General features: G+C 42.3%; 2 protein-coding genes across 3 annotated transcripts in view; one reads left to right on the forward strand and one right to left on the reverse strand.

Moving 5' to 3' along the window:
• Positions 1 to 23,625, forward strand: part of LOC124187184 (neurotrimin-like) — a 113,940-nt gene extending 90,315 nt beyond the window's left edge. For both annotated transcript variants that reach the window (XM_046579524.1, XM_046579525.1), the window contains exons 6-11: positions 2,103 to 2,320; positions 3,166 to 3,241; positions 18,229 to 18,285; positions 18,568 to 18,654; positions 22,397 to 22,498; positions 23,207 to 23,625. In XM_046579524.1, coding sequence (XP_046435480.1) covers positions 2,103 to 2,320; positions 3,166 to 3,241; positions 18,229 to 18,285; positions 18,568 to 18,654; positions 22,397 to 22,498; positions 23,207 to 23,283 — 617 coding nt within the window. In that variant the 3' untranslated portion in view covers positions 23,284 to 23,625. The remainder of the gene's footprint in view (positions 1 to 2,102; positions 2,321 to 3,165; positions 3,242 to 18,228; positions 18,286 to 18,567; positions 18,655 to 22,396; positions 22,499 to 23,206) is intronic.
• LOC124187186 overlaps positions 1 to 27,655 on the reverse strand; it is a 156,501-nt gene that overhangs the window by 121,048 nt on the left and 7,798 nt on the right. Inside the window, exon 3 of the transcript XR_006871787.1 lies at positions 1,927 to 1,970. The gene's annotated coding sequence lies outside the window, so the exon portion shown is untranslated. The remainder of the gene's footprint in view (positions 1 to 1,926; positions 1,971 to 27,655) is intronic.

Below are 27,655 nucleotides of genomic sequence, written 5' to 3' on the forward strand. Positions count from 1 at the left end.
AAAATATTGTGATTCTCCTTGTTCCTTTCTTTCTCTAAGGCCACGTTTTTAATTACTGGTAATGGTTGTCGATGTTGCTGAAAATCTTGTTGATACGTACATGTGTGTTGACACGATATTACCGAAAGACCCTGATAAGTTCATTCTTTCAAGTATGCTTAATGCAAGTATAAGATGATTAGTTGTTTTTTCTTTGGACGGTTGTATCATGATTGTTGACTCCAATTTTTGTGATTGTAAATAAACTAATTACAGTTCTGAGGAGGGCACCCCCTTCAAAAATCCGAAATGTAAAATGAGACTTTAGTTCTCGATTGACCTACGACGCCGAAAAAACATAACAATGATTGAGAGATTGTTGATATTGCGCACCGTACAATAAATATCATTTTGAGTAAATATCTTCATTTCAAAGTGAACGGGTTAATTTCAAGTATAGATTGAGAGGTGAGAACGTATGTTTGAACTACAGCGATATAGGTATAGTCTTCATTCGTCGATTAATTGAGTAGATAAGGTTCGATAATGGGGGAAATAGAATGGTTATACAGTTGCCGGCTCGGGCGGGTAATCGGTATGAATATCCTGACTGCGGGAGGGATGGAAACGCGGGAGGAGAGGGAGGATGTGGGTTATCGCGCTCTCTCGACTGCAACAGCATGGACACAGAGGGTCGTTTTAGATCGGAATTATCGTATCGTCGTTCGTTCGTTTATTCGTTCGTTCGGATTCCCCGGAGTTGATAACGGAATCTACTTTAAGAGTACAATAGTCGGTACCTGTAGAGAGAGAGAGAGAGAGAGAGTGAGAGCGAGAGGGGGAAGAAGAGGAGGAGGGACGGAGTTTCGAGGATCTGGAACCGAGCTTTCCGCCTTCTCTCAACGGTCTGCGAGGCTCTAAACAGGAATTCCTCGGAGAGCCTGGAGGCTAGAAGCAGCGTGCGGAGGAGGTCCTGGTCTGCTGAAGAGAAGGAGAAGGAGGAGGAGGAGGAAAGGAAGAGCAACGGCAAGCGAGGCCGAACGACCAGAGCTTTTATTTACAGAGTCATTTACATCTACGTGCTTTCCTATCGGTTTCGCGATCCTCTCCCTCTTCTCTCCGTCTCACCTTTCACCCTCGGGCCAAGAACCGGCTGCAGTCCGTCCCGCAGGACGTCAATAGCGAGACGAAAATTGCCTACCACAGTGCCGTACTAACCGGATAAAAAAAGTAGTGAAAAAGTGCTGGGTTAATAGAGAGACACGCGGCATGCGTTGTTAATGCAGAGCGAATGAAAACGGTGGATCAAAATGTATTATCGCATTATCTCTGTCCGTTGATCGAAATTAGATTAGCTTTCATCGGACCGATATTGCTAAGCCGAGATGAAACAGCGGGCCCCGTGAAACGAAAAACGAGAGACGAGGTGCGCCTCTTGCGAGACCGACGAGTCACCTGAATTCTGCGGAAATCGATTCCCGCGTCGTCGACGCGGTTTTACAGTCGACGGCGGTTGTTCGCGAATCGACATTCAGGTGTTGAAATTGATAACTTGTATACGCAATTTAACAAGCGGCTTTAGACTGGACATGAACCAGCCCTCGAACTTCTCGCTGTCACACTGCAGCTTACAAGTTTATGGAAAAAGAAAAAGTATAATGTCCGATTCAAATTTCGAACTATAAATTCTAATTCGTAATTAACGATTTCAAGGCCCTCGAATGCCGTATTACATGAAAATATGACGACTTCTTTTTTATTTCGAACCATTACAATGGATCCACTGTTACAAATTTTGGAAGTCTGACCTTGGATGCGTTATCGGTGATCCAAAAAAACCTCCGTCTACCAATTTCTACCGAAATCGGAATATTTTTAGAGTTTGCTTCAAAATGATCGGAGGTGATTGTCTAAACTTTAAAATGTAGAGATTCAATAATAACTCACCTTCTCGTTGTCCGGGTGATTACAGCAATAACTTCCTTTGATCTCTGAAAACAGACGAAAAACAGGAAGTTAAAGAGAGAGCAGAAAACGGGAGGCAGATTATAAAAATACCGAAACTCCTGTGCGACAGCGCGATCAAGGTTATTATATCCGCACTTTCCGCAATCGTGTTACAGTTCCGCCGATGCTGTGGATACCTCATCAGCTAGTCGGAGCACCCCTCGGCTACTCGGTGACCCTCGAGTGTCACTCCGAGGCACACCCGACATCCCTAAACTACTGGACCCGCGAGGACGGACACATGATTCACGACAGCGAGAAACACAGGGCGGTTACTCTTCCCGACAAACCGTCATACAAAACTCACATGCAGTTGACCATTCACAGTTTAACGGTAAGTACTTGAAAAATGTTTAGCCCGAATTTTCTTAGTCAGCTTTGAAAACTGTCTCTGAGGTAGATCCTATAATTTGAAAATTACCCTAGAGTGGTTCGGAAAAGCGTTTTTTTTTTCCCCTTTTTTTGGGATGAAAAAAATTTTATACCAAAGGACGTTGAAGTTTCGAAAAATGGCTGTTTTAGGGAATTTCCAAATTAAAATATCCTTAAATCCTTCGTTGGCTATGTTTTCTACGACGAAACAAAAGTTTTTGTAAAGCCTAAGATGCGTGCGATTTTTTTTAGTACCGTAAAATCTATGTTGAAATTCGCAGGAAACTAATTTCTTTAACTTTCAAATATTAAAATATTTCACTGGTCTTTATTTCTCTCGTTCCTTTACAGCGGACAAGCGCTAACCCGAAACCGGAGGAATGTGACCCGATATTAAATACCGCCTCATCAAATTATTATTATTAATTTTTTGTAAATTTTTTATCAAAACTTTAGGAGAATCCTTATAACCTGACGTTTATTGGCTTTTTTTTGTTCAATATTTTTACCGAAGAATGAATCTCGTGCGCAAAAAAAAAAAAAAATCCACACACATTTCTGATTTGACAAGAAGTTTTGTTCCGACGTACCAAAGGATTTGCGGATATCTCAATTTTGAAATCCCCGAAAAAGTTCGTTTTTCAAAATTTCAACGCGTCGTTCAGGCAACGGTAAAAAATTTTTTAGCGAAAAACTGCAAATCTCCCTTCCCATCCAACTTTCAAAAAATTAAAAGTATGTGTAAATGTTTCACAACCACAGTGTACAACATCCGTCTAAATCTTCTTCGCATCGCCTTATTTACAGAAAGATGATTTCGGCACCTATAAATGCGTGGCGAAAAATCCACGAGGTGAAACGGACGGGACTATTCGTTTGTACAGTAAGTATCTGCATAGTCGGGACGACACATAACGCGGCCAACGATACGTACAATAAATATACATAAATACGGGCACCTGTGTTGCACATTACACGCTGTACATATATGCACAGGTTATACAGGGTGTACGCACTAATCGTGCGCAACGCTTCTCTCCTCGCCCCTCCGGCAGCTAACCAGCCTGCTTCTGTAGCAGGTACACGACGTATACATACATAACAGATTAGCATAGGTGGCCGTATATGTAAATGTGCCGCTCGTAACGTATGCATATGACGTAAAGGGTTGTACGGCATACGTGCTGGCGAGGCGAGGCGAGGCGAGCTGACTCTCTCGCACGCACACACACACACACACGCAAACGCGCAAACGCGCGCAATTCCCTCGCCTCACCCCCCCAACCTCACCGCCTTTCTCCCTCTCCATTAGCATGCATCGGTTTTTCGCATTAGCGGCATTCAAATGAAGCCTCCCCTCCCCCTGCCCCCACCACCCTCGGCACACATCTTCCCCCGCACCCTATTTTCACCGTTTAGCATAAAAGGCCTGGTCCGCGCGCAAAAAGAGAAAAAGAGAAAAAAAGAAAGAAAGAAAAAAAAAAAAAACGAAAATAATAATATCCGCGAGTCCGAAACGGCCAGCGGCAAATGAAACCTGGGGTATGGACCGCAAAGGTGAGGTGATATTATAGCTAAGGGAAAGGATCAGCTCTCATTGTTACTGGACGCGTTGCTAACGTAAGGATCACGACGTATATATATAAAAAAAAAATAAGAAAACACTCAGGATCCTATCTCAGATGAGAGAAAAGTTCTCTCTGCATCTTGATGAATAATTGTGTTTTTATTCTCGGAATTAATATGCAAAAACAAGTCCTCGATTACTGCGATAAAAGAGTACGAGAAAATACCGATTTCCAACTATCAATGAGACGGGAAATTGTACGGAAAATTTTCTTTTCTTCCTCCTTGTTCGTTCTTTTTCCATATCTTGGAGATAAGAATTTAAATTTGAATAGGATAAGCGATCTGCCATCCTGCCCGAGTTGAACGAACGAATTTGTCGCGAGTCGTCGTGACGATATCGGATGGATACAGGGCTCTGTAATATCCGGGAAGATCCGAGATAATTAGGAGAATTACCTGCGGTTTGAAAATTGAAAGGTTTTTCCGTTCGTTATTATTTATTTTTTATTTTCTTTTAATCTTCTTCAAACATCATTCGCCTTGAAATTGTTCCGGTTTGCCATCACAGTCCGCAATAAAGGAAGGTAAGAGGTCGGGAAGGTGAGGGGAGAGGGAAAAGAAAAAGAAGAATAAAAAAAAAAAAAAAAGAAGTAGAAGAAGAAGGAGCAGGAAAATAAGCGGCGCCGAATGCCGAGTTAGGGGAGAGTCACCCGAAATTAAGTGGTAGCAGTCAGAGATATGTCAGACGAGTTTTATTAAGCGGCATAAAAAGGAGATTTGTAGTCGCGGACCGAACGCGGCAGCGGCGGCAAACGGAGTTGGATAAAGAGAAAGAGAAGGAGAAGGAGAAGGGGAGAGAGGGAAAAAAGAGGGACTAGGGGAAGGCGGAAGCAGGCAGGCCGTAGAGATATGAATTTATTATTAAGGACCGCCTAAGGGCCGCAGCGGCAAAGCGAGAGAGCAAAGACCGCGCGTTTCTTCCTATCCTGCAGTCAGTCGCGGTTTTCCCCACCCCCTCCACCCCTTGGCCTCGGGGATTTCTCAAGCTTTTGGGAACAAGGGAGAGCGGGCAAAATAAGGGAAGGGCAGCGCTAATTTATTCGGCAAAGTCGAGGTATGCAGTGCTTGAAGATGCCATTTGTATTATAAGGAGAAACTCGCTACTCGCCAACGCGCTCCACCAGATCCGACAATAACCACGGCTCGTTTCCTCGTTACCTTGATTTACCAGAAACGTCGCAACGTCATATCTCCATCCCCATCCCCCTCCCTTACCTTCTTTGTAAAGGTATGCCTCATAATACTTTGTTCGCCAACAAATTCACCGCGAATTTTACATTTACCATTATCATAAATTGTCTGAACTGCAAGTTCAAGCGAATCAACTCAGACAATTTGAAAAAATTTTTCAAAACTTTTCATACAACTTTCACGTTGTAACATGATGATAGTAATTCTCTTTTTTCTTACAAAATATACATGTATATACGTGTGCCCAAAGTTGTGCTGCATATTTATTACGTCTTTTTTTTATTTACTTATTATACTTTGTTATTTCATTGCCGCGTTATTTTTGTAATATTACGTTTCATGTTTTACTACGTTAACTTTCTTGTTGCCTTAGGGGACTTGTACCAATGTGAATGAATTGTAATTCTAATTTTTAATGCTCATTCTCTCAAATTGTCTTATCAATTTTCTTCTGTTCTAACTTGTATGATTTTTACTTTTATTTTTATGATACTCGTCAGTTTTACCTTCTTTATTTATTTATTTACCTATTTAATATTTTTTTCTCTACTTATTCGTTAATTTGGTTCTATTTATATTTATCTATTGTTTTCTCCCTTCACTGCGTTATACCTACAACTCGAGTTTTAATTTTAATTTCAATTTTGAGTTTTACTGCACATTTCGTGTCACACGTATGTTACATCGCCCAAGGGAACTTGTCCCCGGACGAATAAACGTCTCTCTCTCTCTCTCTCTCTCTCTCTCTCTCTCTCTCTCTCTCTCTCACACACTGACTCTCTTTTTTTCCTCCGAAGACGAAAGTTTCGCCGAAGTGGTAACACGTTTCGTCTTTTGCAGTATCAAGGTTTTTAATAACGAATTGTCGATAGTTGTATAGCATATAGTTGTGAAAAAGTTGGCAAAATATTCCCAAGGGGTGGCGTATGAGGGGTTGAAAAAGGCAGGGGGAGGGGGGATGAAATTGCAGCAGGTACCGGTGAATATTATCGATTCCGCAACGATTCTCCCGACGTTGGTGGTTAGAGTAGCCGTATACCTGTAAGATTTTCAGGTAACTACACACGACCACCGTTGCAGGGTGGTTGCAAGAAGTGGAGAATCCGAGTTAGGTGGCTACCTCCCTCCTACCTCCATCCTCCCTCGGTGTATAAGGTGTAAAAATTGTACAGTTTATAAGCCCTGAGGGCATCGAGGGAAACTTTTCACCGTGGCAAAAGCTCGGTCCTCCTCCCCTCCTCCCTCCGCCCTGCGCTCAACTTTATTCCTGAAAGTTCTTCTCACTCTTCCCTCTCCTCTTTTACTCTACGTATAAACCGGTACCGCGGAGAGCTGCAGGCCAATCAATTATGGATCTAGCAATGCCTAAGGTGCTTCCATCCCGGATTCCAACGACGAATATCCGCCCCCATTCCCACCCCCACTTTCCCCCGGAACACTCTTGGATTGTCTACTGCATTGCTAGATTTTTATCCAGCCTCCGGCTATCACGCTTCCCTGACTCACTTCCCGAGAGTAAGAAGAAGACGAAGACGAAGACGAAAAAGAAAAAGAAGAAGAAGAGGAGGAGGAGGAGGAGGAGGAGGAGGAGGAGGAGGAAGAAGCCAAGGTGGAAGAGGAATTAGGGAGAACAACGGAAGTTGGAGAGCCACGGCTGATCAACCGACCCCGGATGTGCTGACGCTGGGCGTTGAAAGGGGTCCTCCTTTCCACCTTCTCGCTCTTCCGCACGGACAAGTTCTCCGCTATCGTTGCGTGCGTTCTGACTGTTTCGTTTAATCGACTCATCCCTTTCCGTTCCTCGCCTCTTTTCTCCGCTCCTCTCATCTCGAGTGCGAAGGGTAGGTACGTTAATAATTAGGTAGCGCTACGTCTCATTAACGACGGGGCAAGCTTTCACCTTGTCAATTAAGCCTCACGGAGCTCCCTCAACCTCACCCTCATCCTCATCCCCCTAATTCCTCTGGGCTGATAAGACAGCTGCGATATTACCCTCGGACTTAACGTTGGCAAGGGACGCGAACTTCAACACTTACTTACAACGATTGCATCCCCTTGATTCGCGGGGTGGACAAATCTCGGATGTTTTATTACCGAGGCTAACGGCGTTTTCAGGATTATTTAACAGGATGGCAGTTTAATGATACAGTTCCTCGCCCGTGGATGGAAAAAATTCCTACTTTATATAATCTACCTACTCTTCGTCTCAAGTGAAATAAATTTTTTAATTCTTCAACGACGAATGAACAACTTTCACTTCTATTGTACGTACCGTGACAGTTTCGTCAACGATCAACGTTTTTACAGACCCAAAAAGTTTTGAATGAGTAAAAAAAAAAAAAAGAAAAAAAAATGGTCCACGTCGTCCAAAGAATACAGATCCTTGCAGGTTTTGATCTTCAGAAAACACAAATCAGGCCCATCAATGATCGATGAGAACGAAAAAATAGTAACAAAAATGCAATATAAGAATAATATTATGTGAATTATACACGATCTTCACGTTACAATAACGTGGTACTTGACAAACTGTAAAATTTTGCAAATCGTAAACTGATAAAAGAAAAACAGGACTAAATAATACCGAGCGGGGAAAAACGTCGGCGGCTGTTTTGCATTCCGGTTGACAAACAACGAAATTTATTTATACGCGTAACCGAAATGTCCGTATAAAAATTACGAGCACACACATCTAGGTGTATGTATATACATTATACGTATGTATTCACATGGCGGGCACATCGGTGTGTATAATCATTTGTTTGACGGTCGTTCACGTCAGGTGGAAACTGGGCAGCAGGGTCCGGAGTATAATTTACCACCGATGAAATCGGGCATCGAGGCGATAGCCGAGTACGAAAGTACCGTTTGTGTCACAATACATACACGCGGTTAGAAAAATTTAACTAAACATAATGTTCCAGCAGATCGATTTTATATTCGTGTTATTTGATAGACAAAATTTCTGTAATTCTTACGTTTAAATCGTCATAAGAGCGTGTAATTTGTAATTCTTGCTTTCTTTTTTTCACCTACAAGGAGACCTTGGAGCTATTATTATTTTTTTTTTTTTCAATTTTCACCGTCCATTCACAATTCCAACGTTACTTAAATAATAAATTTATGAAAATTATATGAATAATTAGGCACTTAATTAGTATTTTCCTCCTAAAAACACGCTTTTTATAATTTTGCATTTTTTTTTCATCGATCTTCCGCGTGAAATTAAACAAAAATTATCTTCAATATCTGTTAGTTAATTTTTAATAAAGTACAGAGTAAAATTTAGTCATCCGAAGCATTACTGTCAGAAACAGTCGAGTTGAAGTCACAGGAACGACAGTTAAATAGAATATCTACAAATTGAATAAAACGCACGTATTATAAACGATAGATCGTAAAAAAAAGAAATTATAAAAAGGGTGGTTTTTCGTAAGAAAATGTTAATTAAATGCTTAAGTATCCATACAATTTTCATAAATCTATGATGTAAGTAATACATAGAAATTTAGAATGGACTGAAAAATTGCAAAAGAAAAATGAAAAATTAAAAACAGTAAATAAAAGTATCCCCAGCTAGACTTGAACTTGTTTTTCTCGTAAACGGCTGTCCATTTGGATTTTTGAGTTCAAGTCATGGACAAAGTCTCCTTGTCAGTCATACACTAAAAAATTGTTCAAATCAATCTAAAAATTTTAACGAACCTGCCGGGACATTTTTGTTTCGAACCGTGTAGAACATGGTACGTGTGCACAAGACTAAATACGTACGAACAGTAGACGGATGGCAACAATACGGGACGACAGCGGCTGGGGGGGAGGGAGGAAGGGCGGTAGGGGGTGATTTTTTGAGACACCCACTCCGTCGGTCAGAGAGGAGAGGATATTACCATTTAGATGCGAGTCGAGCTGTACACACGCGGCGTCGCGACGGGGTGAGAGCTGAAAAATAAAAGAGGTTCGAGCACCAGCTTTGTCAATCCCCTTCCCGTTTGACATTCACGCCCCATTACCCTGCGTACTTCTATCCCTGAGAAAGAGAAAGAGAAAGATAAGGAGGATCTGGAGGAGGAATAACCAGGACGGACGTACAAAACCGAGACTAGGTTAGACATTCCCCGGGCAACGGTTGTGTTTTCCCGATGTTTTTTCACGTTTATTCACCTCTGCTCTGTGCTCAACGACACCCCATCAGCGGATATCTACTTCGTATTCATACAATGCATATTTGATGATGATATTTTCGGGGCGCGCGGAATAACTAACGAAACGAAGGATGAAAAGAAAGAGGGAAGGGGGAGGGGGTGGGAAAAACAGTAAATGACAAAGGAGGAAAGAAATAAGAGGGGTAAAAACAAAAAAAAAAAAAAAAAATCCCTCGGCTAGACTCGAGTGCAACGAGGTTTTGAGGGAAGGGTTGGTTGTTTGCTGTTCGGCGAAAGCAGCTCCTGGCAGTGTGGCATAACGATAATAAATAAAACTGAGTGAGTACCTAGCGGTAAAGTCTGAGGAGGTGGAGAAGAATAAGCTTAAGAAGCCATCTCCGCGTCACGGGGCTTCGGGTTATACCGACAGCCTTGTCCCCCCCCCCCCCCAGCTTCCCCCCTTTTGAACCCTCCTCATCCCCATCCCCTTGGCCGGCACGGGAGAAAATGCTTTTTTAATTTCGCTAAAATCTTTTGAACGAAGAAAAGCATTTTAATTTCGAGACTTCACTCTTGACATTAATAAATAGAAGCCCTTAAGGGCATATCGCCCGGCACGACGGGGTGAAATACCGTTATGAAAACGCGGTAGCGAACCAACCAACCAACCAACCAACCAACTCACTCATTCGACGAACGAAGGAACGAACGAGTCTGGCAAATACTAATTAGCGTTATTAATATAACGATCTCTCTGTACCTTTCGCGCCTGCTTTCGATATCCTCTGTATACCTCCCCCTTTCCACCCGCCGGTAAAACCTCGCGCTTTTCTCGCCGGAAGTTGTCGAGGAGGTGGGTTTTCACCTTAAAATATTCTTCCATTTCTCTGGGGGAGGGTTTGGGGAGGAAAAATTTTTATTAAAAGAAAAAAAAAAAAAAAAAAAATTGGCAAACACGAGAGCATGAGAACGAAAAAAAAAAACAAACTTTAATTAAAAAACACTCTGAATCTGTACGACCCGCACCGCCGAGTGGCAGGATATGAACACCCTTAGCGGCAGTTTTCTTTTTTCTTTTTCCTCCCCCGGTAGTCGATGTCCGATTCGGTCAGCTCGCACGGCTTCAGAAATTGACTTTCATACTCTGCGGGGTTTTCCTCGGAAGGATCGAGAAAAAGAAGGGAGAAGAAAATTGAGGGGAGGGAGTAGAGGGGAAAGAGGGAAGGGAGGGAGAGGTGGGGGTTGGAAAGAAGAGAACAAGAAGAAGTAGAAGAAGTTTGGCAATTTCCTCGGACTAATCTGGCGTCGGTCAGCATTGAGATGCCGCTCGTATTCCGGGGCGCCCCTCTGCAGCCGAGGGGGTCTCTGGTACACACCGCGCTGCGGTGATCCCATGAATTATACAGGAGCGAGGAGGAGATGAGAGACTCTCGGAGAAGGTCCGATATCAGCGGAGACTAAAGGGCCGAGACCGAGGGTTCGGATTATGGCCACCAAAGTTTTCATTCGTTCGTTTATCCCATTTTTTTTTTTACATACAGCTATGCATGAACAGTTTAGAAATTACCGTCGCAGTCAATTTCTCTCTAGGTGTATGGATTAATATTTTTGGATAGCAAGTTTTTATCGAAGAATATCGGTTGCAACGTCATCGTGGTTTATGCTTGACGGAGAGAAATTGTTTGATTACGTTTTATTTTAAATAAAAAAAAAAAAAAATTAATAAAATAACACGGTATTTGAACGATGCAAGAGGCGGCACCTGCAGGGAAAATAAACGAATACGCGAATCCGTGAATTATATTACAGGTGGGTATGTATTTTCGCTCGTTGCGTTAGCGGAGAACTTCTGAAAAGTAATCATCGTACCTGTCAGAAAATTTATAATAAGGTAACTAGGGTGTCTCGTTTCTTGTGAAATCGTTTCACTGCTAGAGACAAATAATAATCGAGAAGAAAATTATGAGACTAATATGTTGAAAGAAAAATAAGAAAACATGAGAACCGCCTTTAGCTGCTTTAATTAAAATCACTGACTCCTCAAATTATATAATCGCATGTCATTTGTGTTTAAGGGGTTACACCTAGTCAGGATTTTTTAAAGTCCGTTCTTTTTTTTTTTTTTTTTTCAATTTTGTTTTCGGAACGTATATATATTCAAGTCTATGCACAGAAAATTTCATGTCGATCCGATAAATATTATCGAAGTCACGCGCCATTTGCAAAGTCACCCCGGAGCGTTTGAAAGTGCTTTTTAAACTTTGAATGCGTTTTTCTCAAAACTAGGTTTTCAAAGTCGGTGAGCAAGATTTCTCGGAAACGGCTGAATCGATCAGTCTCAAATTTTTTTACCCAAGTTTCATGAATATATCTTTCAGTCATTAGTCGAAGGTTTTTTCTCGTCGATAAACATTCTCCATTTTGTAAACAGATTAAGGCGAATATTTTTTATGGAAAATCAATTTTTTTTTTTTTTTTGAGAAACCACCGTTTTGCTAAAAAGTAATATTTTCCTCATTCCTTGAATTGAATACCAGATGATACGTTATATTGACTAAAGCTTTTTTGTTTTTTAATTTCGGATGATCCAGTCCAGAGATATCTTGCTCACCGCAAGACATATTTTTTAGAGCTCCTCTCGGAGATCAGATATAGCAACTTTAAAAATCATTATTTTTACAAATAAAAAATATTAGAATAAAGTTCAAAGTTGCCCCAGCATGTATATAAATTTTTGTAGCAATAAATTGAGATGTCTCTTGATGAAAAATCGTTGAAAAATCGCTGTTTCCGGCCTCCAGACTAGGTATAACCACTTCAGAAAAAGACTATACAGAATCGGGGTTTATTTAATAGGTTTTAAGGAACTTGATGGCAGGTTTCGAAATAAAAGAAACTATGGAATAAATTTGTGTCAGGACTGTCAAGAAAATCTATTAGATTAAAACGATGGAAGAAGGCAAAAGGAGTGATGAAGATTGATTAAGGGGACGATGAACGAAGACGAGGGTAGCTGGAATTATTCCAACTTATTCTATTTATTTACAAATATTTTCCCTCGCAAAGTGCCGTTCTGGGATTCTTCTACCAAACGTTGGCCGTAGAATAAAAAGTGCCTTGACAAAAAAGACGCGTAATCGTTTTCGAGTGGAGCGTTAAAAGTCCGTGAAAAATTTTGTTCTTACAGACGAGGGTATATATATGTACATGTTTACAGATTACAAAGCGCAAGTCTGTACGAAGGATAACCGAGGCGTATCCTTGTCGCGATTTTATAGTCTCGCATTATTGTATTGTATTTTTCTTTTTTCTTTTTCTTTCGTTTTCTCTTTCATTTTCACTCGTTCTCGCGCAGGAAAATACGTTAAAAGTGGTCGGAGTCGGGGCAAGAGAAGATCGAGAACGGGATTTGGCAATGAGTGGGTTTCGGTAAAGTGGTAATTCCGTCGTCACGTCGCGTCGCGTAGCGTCGCGTCGGCTCGACGTCGCGGCGCATCTCGACTCGTTAAGAAAAAGGGAATGAGAAAAAAAAAGAAAGAGAAGAAGGAGAAGAGAAGGTGGAGTTACAGCGGGTCTCTGAAATAATAAAGATTCGGAATTTTTCACTCTCCCCCTCCCGCCCTCCTTTCCCCGTCCAACGTGCGCAAAGATCCCGAGATCTCGGGCTTCTTGGAATTCGCAGCTCGTAGCGAAGGGCGGGGGAGGAGGTATAAGATACACATACAAATTTTCGATGAATATTTGCATATAACAGCTCACCGGCATCATTTAGCACCCGCCCGAGCAACGAGCACGGATTATACAATATTATTCGCGTACGCCTATATGTATGTATGTAGAGGTATGTACACAGGTGTACATAAGATAAGCGCACAAACACGATGCGATCATCCTGACGTAATTATTAAACGAAAGATTGACGTGTGGCTGCAATATTCACAGAATTCAGATTAGCCGAACCCGTCTATATATACATCGCACGGGTTTCACAGGCACCCGCCTCGATCCCGATCCTCGGCCTCCCACATATATTAACTTTCGATTTTTCATTAAACCACCAGCGACTCTCATCTGCCCTCTGCAGCGCGTGCACGTTCATGTACCTAAAGATAAAAATAATCGTTTGCTACATCATATCAATAATCCATTAAAAACATACGTTACATAGTAAAATATATCAGCGTAATTTTTTTCCTCCAATTAACAACGATAAAAATAATAAGACAAAAGTACCCAGAATAGAAGAAAAGAGAGATGAAAGAGAAAAAAAATTACTATCGCAGTAATATCTTTTTCCATGTATCCATGTAATTCAAATTCTTCCAACGAACTGCGAAGCTGTAACCGGAGAAGAGAAGGTCTGAACTCTAAATTCTAGGTACAGAGAGCGTTCCACCTTGGCCAGAAAGGAGAGCCGCTGACGGCCCCCGTAAGATTGATTGGAGTCACGGGATGGAAAATTAACGGTCTAGCTCGAGGTGGTCCGGGGCTGCAGGGGCGTAGGAAGGGGATGGGGGTCTGAGGGAGAGGGAGGGGGGGGCGGAAGTGTGACAGCCGCCGCATACTAATTCCTTCCGAGCCCTCGCTCACCACCCTTCACCCACGACCAACCCCCGGATCCCGTTCGCCCGAGGACGACGAGGACGACGAGGAAGATAGAGGCGATGCCAACGACGAGGAGAGGCGACCACCTTTGTAACCAAACCGGAACCTCGCGTGTCCGAAAGACCAACCTTTGTCACAGTTAACTTTGCAGGAGGGCCAGAAAGGCGGGGAACGCAGCGACGTTTCCTCGTCCAAGCTCGCACATCGTGCCTTATCCTCTTCGAAATGCCTGCGAGCATTCGTCCCGGAATTCCGTGTAATTGGTGTATTTTGATATACCGGAGCAACAAACAGACGTTCGTGATTTCATCTAGTAGCTTGATACCGGATTTACCGGATCGTAGAATCGTAGAGAGAACAGCGACGATGCCTCTCTGATCGTCGTTAATTGCCTCGTAAGATGGGTATTAGCGAGAGGGTGAAGGATGCATGGCTGAAGGGGGTTCAGTGGCGATGGTTCAGGATACATCTTCGGTGAAGCGCCGAAAGTTTAAAGACTATTCGAAGGTGCAGGGCCCGCTGGAAACTCTCTTTTCCTCTTCGTCCTCTTCCTTTTCTTCTTCTTCTTCTTCTTCTTCTTCTTCTTCTTCTTCTTCTTCTTGTTCTTCTGCTTCTTCTTCACCTCCACATTGTCGCTCTCGAAGACGTGCCAAAGTTACAAATATCTGCACAGCAAACGCCCGAGTAACGACCAAGAAACTAACGATCCTCCCCGGTGTGGAGAAAGAGAGTGAGAGAGAGAGAAAGGGAGAAAGAGAGAGAAAGGCAGGGCCTGCGCCTCTTCTCCCTTGGCTCTCTTCCTTATCTTTCTTCCGGAGCACATGATCCCATCGCAAACGGAAACGGACGTCAGGGAGAGCCCCTCCTTCATCTAATTCCGACACTTTCACTCGCCTCTCATCTCGGGGCTTTCAGATTCTCGTGTTATTGTATATTATACATAATACATCGTCTTTCGTTACGCTGCTTTCCTTTCCTCGTGAAAAACACCTGGGGGCATGCCTTTGCACCTTGCAGGACCTTAGATCTCCGAGAGAGGTTAAGGTCGGGGGCAATATTCTAATTGGTACTTGCTAACGTCTGAATAGCTTCTTCCGAGGACCTCCCCGGCTTCCTTCAAAGGAGTCCCTCCGCAACGAAAAGGAAGAAATTGGATGGATGGACGCGAATAGCGGTGCCACTAAGAAGGAGAAAAGGGGGAGAGGATTGATGTCGGAGACAGGCGGGAGCGATGAAGAAAACGAAGACGCCAAGGCAGGGCTGATGCTATTAGGCTAATTAAGGCGTCTTTAAGATTTTAACAAGTCTCTCCGTCCTCGTTCCTCTCGATCCCGAGTCGCGAGGTCGGGCGAGGAGACCGGATAAGAGAAAGAGAGAAAGACACCGCTGTGTATACTTCTCCAAACTTCAAACGGTCCCGGGTCCACGAGGTAGCCGTTCACGCAAATCCGTTTTTGCCCTTTTCTCCCCTCCGGCCCGAGTGTAACGCCAACTGATCAATTGTCAGGGAAAATTTTCGCGACATCCGAAATCAGGAACTTTTCAGCAAACGTATAAACCCTTTGATCGGTACCTTATACACGCCCGGGGACTTTCGGCTTGGACAAACTCCCCTTCGCTTCGGCAAACTGATGTTTGCACCGTGCGGAGAGCGCGCTGAAACTTTCGATCAAATAAATGGCTCTCTATGTGGTGTAACGTTAACACGGAAACACACAAACGCGGAGGCGTGCGACGTGCACGTAGAGAGACGAAACACGTACCGCGACAGTCGCAGCTGCTGGTTGGCTGGCCAATCCTCGAACCATAGTCGTCGAGCAGAGCTGCCTTCAATGTGGATTCTAGATTGTAGAGCGCAGAATTCGAAATGGGCGAGGTAAATGCCCCACGGCGTTGTCAAACTTAAACTGGTAAATAAGCAGCTTGTTATTTGCTCACGGGTCCAACGGTCTTTCTCCAACCTCCCTGACATCACCTGACGTATTCATTCACCTTTGGGAGTGCGCTGCACGGCAAGGTACACATTGCAATTTACGACAAGCCATTATCATTCCGTGTATAGTCCTTTGGAGATTTGCATAGATCGAGTAATGCTAACTCGTCGGTATGACGGGCTAAGTAGATTTGGATCACTACAAGGACTGCGCGGAAATCTCTCAAAGTCAACTAGAAGTCGAAAGCCTCATTTATAGCGATAGTTGAGCCCGACTAGTTCAGACTTTCCGAAAGTCACTGAGATCGGTCCAAGGTCGTCAGAGATAACATTTCCAAGTATCGAGATAAGCTGTCTCGCTACGAATACGAAAAGTGAAAATATTATTCACCGATTTGAAACCGAGGATCAATACCGAAGTCTGTAAGGGATATTCAACACCTTGCTAATATACGGAAAAGCTGAAGGCTGAGATTTTGGGGTGAAATAAAAATTGGCGCGTTGCGTTGGTATTAAGGGGTGACGGAAGTCGATACGTACGGTGAAAAGTCCCGAGCATCCGTTCCGGAATCATCAATCAAGGTTGGAAAGGGTGGCGGGACGTTAGCGAGAACTTAAATGGTAGGGACAACGGATTTTAATATCTCTCTCGCGAAGAAAATAAAAGTTACCGACGCTATAAATCAAAAGTGAAAAGTCACCGCCAAACTCAACGACGCTGACGCTTGGACAGCTCACCGCCACCTTGGCTCAGAGCCACTCCACTCCACTCCACTCCACTCCACTCTCGACTTGACTCTACTCGACTCGATTCTACTCGACTCGACTCGACTCGACTCGACTCGACTAGACTCGACTCGACTCCATCTACTCTCTCTCGACGACGACGAACCTGTCGGCCACTCTCCTTCTCTCCTCCACAAAACGAGAGGCGAACGTTGCACGAGGTGATGAATGAATTTCTGCCCTTCCCTGTATACATATAGGTGGTCCTTTCCTTATACGACGCGTACAATCTCCCCGTGTATCGCCCAACCACCCCGATTCCTTGTCCTTTGCGCAACGCGATTATTCTCCAGTTTCCCCTACCTGACCCTCTTTCTTCCTTTCCTTTTTCTCCGTTTCCTTCATCCCCCCGTAAAAACGGGAACTCCAATCTCCATCCACCGTCGCCCGACTGCTAGTTCGATTTTTTAAATTGGCAAATTTATCGCAATAATTCCGTCGGGGATCCGGCTTAAATTACACACCGATCTGCAGTCTCCGCCTATATATATATATATATATATATATATACACACACCGTCGACATTCCAAGATTTGGAACGATCGAGATTTACATTTTTTATTACTCTCCGATGAGGATTGGTATGGAGTACCCGAGGCTCGAAGACTGGGGTGAAATTTTTCGGGTCAATTCGATACCTACTGGACCTTAAAACCACGTCGTACATTATTTCGTTCATCATCTTACAGGGAAGGTATCTCAGGTCGATCACTCCGATTTGGTTTCTTCCGTAACATATTATAGTAGACTAAGATCTGAGTGACACATATTTTGTTTTATCTGCCATTAAACACTTTAAGGGCGTGAAACCACTCTCCAAATTAAGGCATGTCAAGAGGCAATTTGGCAGTCTCACCGACACGACATGTTTTTTGCCAATCCAACAGGAAAAGTTTTCTCATAATGAGAAGTGAAAAATGTAATTCTTTTGATTAAAAAAAAATAAATAAAATAAGACCCTTTGACATGCCATACTTTGGAGGGTGGTTCTACCCCCTCATAGTGTTTAATGGTAGAGGAAAAAAATACGTATCGCTTAGTTCTTAGTCTACTATAACACGTTAGAAAAGAAATCAAATCGGACGGTTGACCTAGGATACCTTTCTTGTTAAAGGAGTATGAACAGACCTTGATATCCCTTTTCATCGCCATGTCACCCCTCAAGAGGTACAAAGGTCGCACATGTGACACGTTAGACCAACGGTTAAGGACGAAACGTTGTCCAAGATAACTGGCGTGAGCGGAAGAACCACGTGGTCCTAGAGAAAAGGAGGCGCGGATAAAATATGGCCGGGGAGTTTGGCCACCCGGGTGGTGCCGGCTAATATGTTTGAGGGTGAAGTTAGTAACAGGTGGTGCGATCCATAACAACTCCTGTTCCGGTGTTTCCCCATCCTACCGCCCTCCTCGTCCTCCTCCTTCTTCTTCTTCCTCCTCCTCCGGGTCCCGCTGCTGCTCCGAGATATTCTCTCTCGACGCGGCCTTCTTTCTCTGGTCATCCCCCCTTAATCCCGAGGCCGCGAAACGTTGATGAAAAAAATAAATTATTTATCACCAACCCGTCGTCTCGTTTGTTCCAGTCTCGGACCCACCCAGCACAAGCCCAAGCCCAGTTACGACCGAGTTGTCCAGAAAAGGTGAGATGGATTTTTTCAGATATCAACCCCACGGTCTAGCGGTCATCAGTCGGGAAAGCCGCTTTATCTCCCACACTGCGAGTGAATGGAGCGTCCGATATGTAACATACCATGCGTCGTTCCTAAAAAGCACTTCTATAACATCGCGAGTGCTTGAGAGTTGCTTGTTTTTCCCACATTTCTCTCTCACTCTCTCTCTCTCTCGCGCGATTCAACGTAATACTTATAATCAAGCTCGCTCCCCGAACAATTACTACAAACGCTTTCACTCTCTTTTTCCAGACTGGGACTCGACGGCGGAGCTGAACAACTCGGTTTACGGGAATCCGAGCTCTCTGACAATCCACAACGAAAAGGGAGCGAAAGTGGGTAAGTCGAAGCTCTCAGCATCGTGGTGGGGTGGCGGTGCCTCCTCCTCTTTGGGTTCGGGGCTCCTTAACCCCGGGGGTTAAGTAGCGCTCCCACGGATGAGGGTTTGCGGTATTATACGCAGCTTTAAGAGTGGCTTTAAGGCAATCGGGGGCCGACTGGCGCGTCCTCTCCTTCCCAAATGTAGGGTAAGGAAGAGGGGCGGAGGGGGTTGCAGCCGCGTCTCGTCGCGGAACGAGGATGTAACATCAATATTTCATGTATGCTAACACGCCAGAACTAATAATGCGCCTCCTCGCGCTCACGGCGGCGAGAGCGATGGGAGAAAAAGAAAACGTAGAAGCAGAAGAATAAGAAGAAGAACAACGCTCGGGAAATAATATCGGGCTGCTGCCCTTCTCCTCCCCGTATCCAAAAGAGCGCAGTTTATGCCTTATATTAAATTTAATCCCAAGTGCAAGTGTTTTCCGAAATCTCTCCTCTCCTCTACTCTCCTATCCTCTCCTCTATTCCAACCTCCGCTTTTCCGTCCTTGACGACGTAGCTCGCCGCCTGACGCCGAGGCCGTCGAGGGTACAGGGTATAAGGTTTGTAATTGGCGCAACATCTGCGGTCTGCCGGAGCATTAATGTTTGCCTCTTGCGTCTCCAACCTAACCAGCCGCATCCGCGCCACTTCGTATCATACCGGGCTATACCCTTCACACATAGAAACACGGGGCACAGACACGCGTAAACGACGAGCTACCAGAGCAAATTACACCCAACGAGAAGTACGCTGTCATACCCTGCGAATCAGAAGAAGAGCGTTCACTTCTTCTCTCTGCCTCTGGATACCGTTTGTACCGTAGCTTATTGTTCTCCGCGGAAATTACAGGTACGCGAATTGGATGAAAAGCGTGTACAGAGTTGATGCTGCAATTAGCAATCTTGAGAACGATTTGCAGGTTAGACCTCGAGTAGTTTCACCTCTGACGATCTGTTGCGTTCCACACAGACGTCACGCGGTACTTCATACCGATCAGAATTTAAGTCGGAAGGCGCAACTGTGGTTTGGTTGGTCATAAATTATCTTGGAACCCTAGTGAGTCAAGCTTTGTGCGTCTGTAGAAGCTTTGTTTGATGGCAATTCGAGTCGGCGGAGTAAAATGTTGGATCTTGTCTCATGGAAGGGTAGTATATATGATGTGCTCTCCATACTTCGGTGATTTCATTTCTGTTCTCGGTTGCTCTCTGCACATACACATGACTATAACGTAAAAGCATTGTTGAAATATCCGTCCATACCGAAGTTGTATCGAAATTGGTTTATTGTTGGGTATCATGGTTATTTCGATTTAACAAGCTCGAGTAGATTGTCCAGGGACCCTGACGTACGTCGCAACTTCGAAACTCTCCTCTTTTCACAAAGTCACGTACTTTCTGGATAATTTATGTATCCACGGACAGACCAAAGTAGTAAGGTCAAATTGTCATAATCTGTTGATATGCTACGGCACGTCACGAGAAGTTAGCACATCGTATAATTGGAATTTGTTTTTCTATAAAAAACGCCAAGAACTTTTGTAGATCTTGATTGAAACCATAGAACTTCACGATATCAATAATTTGCAGGTCCAGCGATCGAAGTCAGCATCTCATTTTTCGAAAATATTTTTTTCTGGGCAAATTCAACGGAACTGTCATTCAAACCGGTATAGAACTGTAGAATAAACCTTTCGGGATGCTACAAGAATTGGAGTTTGTTTTTGAGATGCTGACACTTGATACACACTTTGAGAAACGTAAAAGGACAGGCATAACAGACATCAACTAATCGACGATCGCGGTTAGTAGGTTAGATTCTTGATTCAGTAGACCAGTTCCTGCTTGAATCCACACTGTGGAAAGGGGTGTTGGCGGGTTGGTCCTCGTCCCACAGCATCTGCTCTATATGAGCACCGCTCTAACGCACATAGCGTCTCCGTAATCGGTGGATTATCAAACAAGGCTTGGTGCAACGCAGCAGGAAGCAACTACGTGCGTCGAGGCAGCTTCCCCGAGGTCCAAAACCCCATCCTCGTCCATCCCACCCCTCTGATCCGTGTCGTTGAGAGGCGGCGACCCGCAACCAGTACCAGGGTCCAAACCCAAGGTACGGTCCGGTCGGCGGCGGTGGTGGTGCTAATGTTTGCTCAAGATTTGCATACGTCTGTCCAGCGGATAGTCAGCGGGGCGTGCGCGGATCTTCTCGCGGCGTGTTGTACCGGCGCCTTGCGCCAGCATGTAGTAACTTGATCGCCAATTACCTTACCAAAATAGCCCATTGTGCCAAGACTGTGTGGCCAGGATGACGCGGAGGCTGGACCCTGGCGTCGTCTGCTATGGGGAAATTGCGCCGGAGGAACAAAGGCGTTGAGTTACGCAGAGGCGACCGCTGCCGCCATCGACCAACCGTCGAACAAGGCGCGCCCCTCCCCGCGACTTCAACGGGAGTTGGTTTACCCTCTAGACTCGGGAACCTTTTTACGTAATTAAATGCAGGTGTAGCTTTGTAGTACCTACTCGACTATTGCGTTAATTTAATACTTGTCCTGCCCGCTAGACAACGGCGCAGATGCACCAGTGGCAGCGGATGGAGGCTAAAATCACGAAATACCAAAAAGTCGACTGGTCGGAGACTCGACATTTTTTATATACGAATTTTAAAGTAACGAATGATCAGTGCACCGGAATAAGAATTCTCGATCAATCACACAGAGAATAATTGTTTTCACGAATGTTCATTCAAGCGAAAGTTCTATTAGTCGACAAACTATTTTCAGCACAGTCGGTACTTCGAATGAACAAAGCAGAGAATGTGAAGATACGGAAAAATGAAAGTTACGAAGTTGAAAATCGAGAGTGAAATTCCGAATTTATGGAATTCGTCAATTCGACGTTAGTTTTATCAAGATTATCTCATTGTATCGAACGATCGTCCGTGTCATAGAAGAAAAAAAACGCAAAGGAATAGGCGACATATTTTTAATAACATTTGAACGGAGCATCTTTTCTCCCGTACGTTCAATTTATTCAAGACATTGTTACATTGAATCGCGTCCACATTCACGTGTCACTTCAAAAGCGTAACGCCATCTGTTAGCTGCAGCTGCTTACGTTGGAAAGAATAAATGTGTTTCCGATGTCTTGAAATCTTTCTGTATTTGGTCCATTCTGTCTAAATAAGTTTTGGGATTTTGTTTTTTCGAGTCTTTGGTCAGTCGTTATTAATAAATTCGGCTTCGTAAATTTTCGAAAAGGGCACGAGTCTGAGATTTGAAAAGTTAACTTATTGACTGTTCGGTATTTTCGCAATTTAATGTCTTACCTAATCTAAAAAAAAAAAAAAAAAAAATGTCGGCATAAATTTATTTATACATTCTTACGTTCTCAATTTTTATTCTTCTACAAGACAACTTTTCGTATTTACGGTTTTTCTACGTTGTCAACTAACGGTAATTCGACTCTCGGGATTTCGTCCCGTCGACTTTTTGGTCTTTCCCATTCTCGTACCCCACCCACGAGAGCAACGTTTCGACGCCCGTTGTTTGTTCATCGGTAACGCGAGTAACACACGTTCGACTACCAACGGGCAGACCCGATTCCACCGATCCAGTTGTAGTCGTGTATTTTCACTTCTTTAAATGTTTTCAACTTTTTTATTCGTTTTTGTTCTTCAGCGGTAGAATATCCTATAACGTGCACGTTTCGCATGATTTCAGGAAGCAAGTTCCAATCAAATCTGAACGAGATCGACAAGTCCGAGCAAAAATCAAGCGACTCCGACAGAAAGAGAAACTCAAAGTGGCCATCGGATGACAACGGTAATTCATTCAGACAATAATTCCTGCTATCTATGCAACAGCTCGCGTAGAGAATTGATGGAATGTATAACCAGTCCACCACCATTTTGCTTCGTCTCTAAAAGAATCCGTAACTCATAAAAAAATATCTCCGACTTTTTTTCCCACCTGACGAGATCAAGAAATGAACAACTTAGAAAATATTAAGCACTTCAAATTTTCTAAAAGTCAAAACGCTTCATGCAAATAGTCCAACTAAACATTTGGTTGCACCAACAGATCTTGAATCGACACAAATAAATATTCATTTCACCACCCGTGACCGCACATTTAGTTTATTCGACGACTGTCTTCTCTCTCGGCGTACAGTGTCTGATTTTTAAAATTATAGATGAGTAAGAATAAGGGTGCGAAAAATAAGCTCGATTCTCTCGGAATAGATGACAGATGTCAAAGGGTTCGTTGAGAAGAAAGGGGGCAAGTCGAAATAATACAGCCGTAGTTCTGCTCTTTTTTCTTTCCATGCTTGCCTATCCGATTTAACCGCGAGTGAATGAATTCCAGTATTTATCGCATTTATTCCCCAACGAATAACGGGAAGCTTGTATTACCTCAATCAACAATTTGTTAACCAGACGTTATATTTCGGGGAAAAACACATATATTATAAATTCTTCCAAAGTTGCTAATAACGTGACAAGATGCTTAATTTTTCGTTTAATTTTTCAGGTGGCAGTGGAGCGGAGCTCGCGTCCAGTCTGGCTCTGCTGTATTTGGGTGCGGCAGGATTGCTAGCGGTCCGATAAACGCGGCCGTAATTAACGAATTATCCGTAATCATATACGCAATATTATATATATTGACAGATAACAAAATACATATTAAAAATAAAACATGTTTACTGCCCAATATTGTAATATTACACGAACTCAATTTGAAACATTACAAAATGAATAATAAAAGAGAACGCGAAATTATTATAATATAAATATAACAAAAAAAAAAAAAAGAAAATTGTGAAGACTGACTGAGTAGCTAGTGCCGTTTAAAGTTATAAGACAAAACTAGATAAAAGAAAAAAAAAAAACATTCAAATAAACGAAAAACGAGATACAAGATAAAAACCAAAAAGAGAAAAGAACCCAAAATCGCGCAAAAACCGTACTTTGACGAAACAAAAATTTGAAAACCGCGAGATGAAAAAGAAGATCTGATGAACAAAATTATATGTAATAACGGTAAAAAAAAATTATCCACCTGAATGAATGAACGGGAAAAAGGGGGACAGAAAAACAACAAATAATCACCCGTGCAACGGACAAAATCTGATTGTACGAGAGAAAAAAAAATATAACTCGCGGACAACGAGTAGATAAATAAAATAATATGCATAAAAAAAAAAATTAAGAAAAACGAGATGCAAAATTTGTGCAACTGCAGTGCAACAACGGCCAACGCTTTCAGTGTGCAAAAAAAAAGGAAGAAAAAAAAAGATTGTGTATAAATATAAAAATTTAAGCCGCATCTCTTCGTATACATATATAGTATACATACATTATATATACATAAGTATAAACAATAGGTACCTAACCTTTAATACCACACTTCCGCTGAATAATATTGTATATTTTCCGATGCGTTGTACTATACATAATAGGTATTATTATATACATAATACGGCGGATAAATTATTTTTCTTTCCATTATCACGCGCTGCAGGTATATAATTATATTATACATACATATAATGCAAATTACTGATGCAACAAAGGAGTGAGCAAACAAAAAAAAAAAAGAAAAAGAAACTGAATCATTTCATCAAGGTTCTACGTTCCGAAAACAAAAAAACCATCGTAAAAACATTTTTTTAATATTTCCTACCACCTCGTAGTGAGAAAATCAAAAGCGATATGAATCGCAGGTATACCTATCCTTATGATTTTTAGGTATTATGAGACGTATATTCCCAACCAAAAGCGAGTCTCGTTGAGAATATTAAACACGTCGCGATGAGATGAAGATCTGAAAAAAAATCAGCTATAGGCAAAGTTGATAAGATATTTCGTTTTAAATAATAACAATGCCAAAAAGGTGTAGAAATTCTGAGGGTCGACAGCTGTAGCAGCAGCACACAACATATATTTCACTGCAAAGTCCATATGCAGAACACACTTGATTTATGAATATTCCACGTTGTCCCTCGACTCAGCGAAGAGGCAAGCAAGGACCGTCCACTGTTTGCCAACCGCGAAATGGCTGCAGTGGTCCCTTCGTGTACAAGGGCATAAATATGCGCAGAATGAATCTGAAGACCGCGTAGAAGTTCGAAAAGTGACCAGGGACGGGAAATTCTCTCTCTCCCTCTCTCTCTCAAGTTCGGAGGTACGGTTATGCATGAAAATAAAGTTAGCAACGTTAATGTACCGATGCAACGATTATTACTTCGCACCTTTAGAATCGTATGAAATTTGGTAAACCACGATGTACGAAAGACACTCGCATGTATTTTGAAAAGCCAACTCTTTCAAAGTCATTCGGAAATTGCACAGTGATAATTTACTCCTGACGTTTCGTTGCGTGACGTTACTAACTTCTGTCTCTTGGTTATACCGAAAAAAATCTACCCACTCACACGTTTAACTAATTCCGTAAGAATTATACCATCTGAAAAGAATAACAGCAATAATAATAAAAAAAAAGAAAACCCGCTCCCAAATCTCTTTCTGTTATTGGATAACCTTCTTGAGAAAAATATATTTAGCGGCTCGATTTTCATTCCGAGACCAAACGTTCAGTTCGGTATGCCGGGCAAATGTTAGGAATTGCGACGCCAGTAGAAACACTCCGCGTGAAATCAGACCTGTCGAAGAGCCGAGTACTCGAGAGGATTTCAACGGTTCGTGATAATAGTCATCCTACCGAAAGCATTGAGCCATTAAACCCATCAGGAGGACTAGTAGTAGTAGTAGTAGTAGTAGCAGTAGTAATAGGTTGTCTTCAGTTCGACGTTGTACACTCGTCGATGAGGTTTCGGGTCTGATTTAACACGGTGTATTTCTACTCAAGTATCGAATCGCATTGCATTAGCGTTGTAACTTCACCAGGATTGTAGAACCTTGAAGAATTAGGGGTGGGGTTGAAATTTCGAATTTGAAGAGTACCGAAAGTGCCAAAATCAAAATTTTTTGCCGAGGAAACTTAGAGTAATGAAACGAAACCTTAACGGAAGATTAAAGTTTCGAACGATTCAGAACCCGACGCTCACAGTTCCAAAGTGCAAAATTCTGAATGGCCAAAATTTTGAAAGGGCGTAAAGAAAGTGAGAAAACTAAAAAATCTGAAACATCAGAATTCCGAACGGTCCAAGATTTTTAGTTCTGTGAATTTCTGGCTCAGTGAAATTTCATCCTGGTCATTCTGATTTTCGGTTTTTCTTATTTTTTACACCCACTCGTCGAGTAAACTACGCTGTGCGAGTATATTTTGCTTTTCGGAATTTTACTCAATCAAAACTTTATTTTTCGCAATTTTGCTCTATCAGATTTTACTTTTTTGGAACTTTGCTCTGTCGTAATTTGAATTTTCGGAATCTTGGATTTCGGAACTTTGAGCCGTTGGGTTTCCGACCTTTCGAAACTTTGTCGTTTCTTCGAAGTTTGAATTCTTCACTTCAAGTTTCGCCACCAAATAATTAGGAATCAGGCGCTTTCGAAACTTTTCAAATTCGGAACTTCAACCCCATCCCAAAAATTACACCACGAAAAAATTAAAAAGCATATTCGTATGCAGTTTACCGACGAGGATCCTGATATATGTACATAATAACTAAGCTGTACACAAATGCATACGTTATACATCATCTGCATATGCATACATATAGGTATAATCTGACCGAACATTTTGCATCGAACAATATGTATAAAAGTAATAAAGAATTATTGAGAAAAAAAAACGAAGAGAAACACACGAGGGTAAAAAGCTGTTAGATTAAACGAATAATAATATTTATATAATATTAATGGTATTGATAATTAACCTGGTTATTATTATACTACGTTGTTTGGAAGATCAACAAGGAGTACATAATGGAAATTGCAGCTATCGCGAAGAATAAAAGTAATATAAAACGAAGCGAAGTGGAAATTAATAAAAAAAGAATGAACTATTGAAAAAAAAGCCACAAAACAAAAACAAATATTGAATAACGATATCACTATATTGTATGTTATATAAAAATTACAAACAAACAAACGAAAAAAAAAAAAAAAAAAAAAACAAAAAAAAAACCATAAAAAAAACACAAAAAAAATATATTGCTTTGCGTCGTTGAGTTGAATGTTGTTAATTGACTATACTGCGAGAGCCGGAAACAGACTCTTATGAATAAAAAAGAAAAAAAATTGAACACTCATTCAACTATGTATAATAAAATGATGATGAGAGGAGAATTCCGCACATGTTTTAATTTATGTATCGTGCATTAATCGTCACAGTGTTTTAAGTATATATAATACCGCGTACGCACGATGCGATTTATACACCACCGCACAGACAGGTACAATGTCATAATAATAAACAATTGGCATATACTTGTTTTTTTAAAAACCACGAATCCTTTGCTTTTCTGATTCAACGAAAAAAATTTGGTTGAAGAAGAAAAGATCCAAAGTATGTATGTTGCACCATGTGTACCTAAAAAAAAATCGAAAAAGAACAATGCTCTTGCACGTCGCTTTCTTCTGCAGTGTATTACCAATGAAACTACAATCAAGACCAAAGTCTCAGTGAAAATCCACGATAACGGACAACATGTATATAACCTAATAAAATCGTTAAGGCGATAATCTCGGTCTGCGGCACGTCTCCGCTTTGCGTTCTCCACAACCTGTATACCAACAGACAACTGTATGGCATATTTGCAGGACGCATTGCCACTAATGTTGTAATAGGCGAGCCGTCGGCCGCATACTAACCAGGGATTAACCCAACCCAAGCAAATCGAGTCGCCCAAACTAAACCAAACCAGACCGAACCAAGCCAAGCCAACTCGACTCAACTCGCTCTCTCTCTCTCTCTCTCTCTCTGTCGTGCCGCTACCGCGTATCCGCATCTATTAGCCGGATATTAGAAAACGGAAACATAATAGTTCCTCCCTTCTCTCAAGGATAAATTTCATCG

The sequence above is a fragment of the Neodiprion fabricii genome, chromosome 7 (assembly GCF_021155785.1).
Source record: "Neodiprion fabricii isolate iyNeoFabr1 chromosome 7, iyNeoFabr1.1, whole genome shotgun sequence".
Classification (NCBI taxonomy): Eukaryota; Metazoa; Arthropoda; class Insecta; order Hymenoptera; family Diprionidae; genus Neodiprion; species Neodiprion fabricii.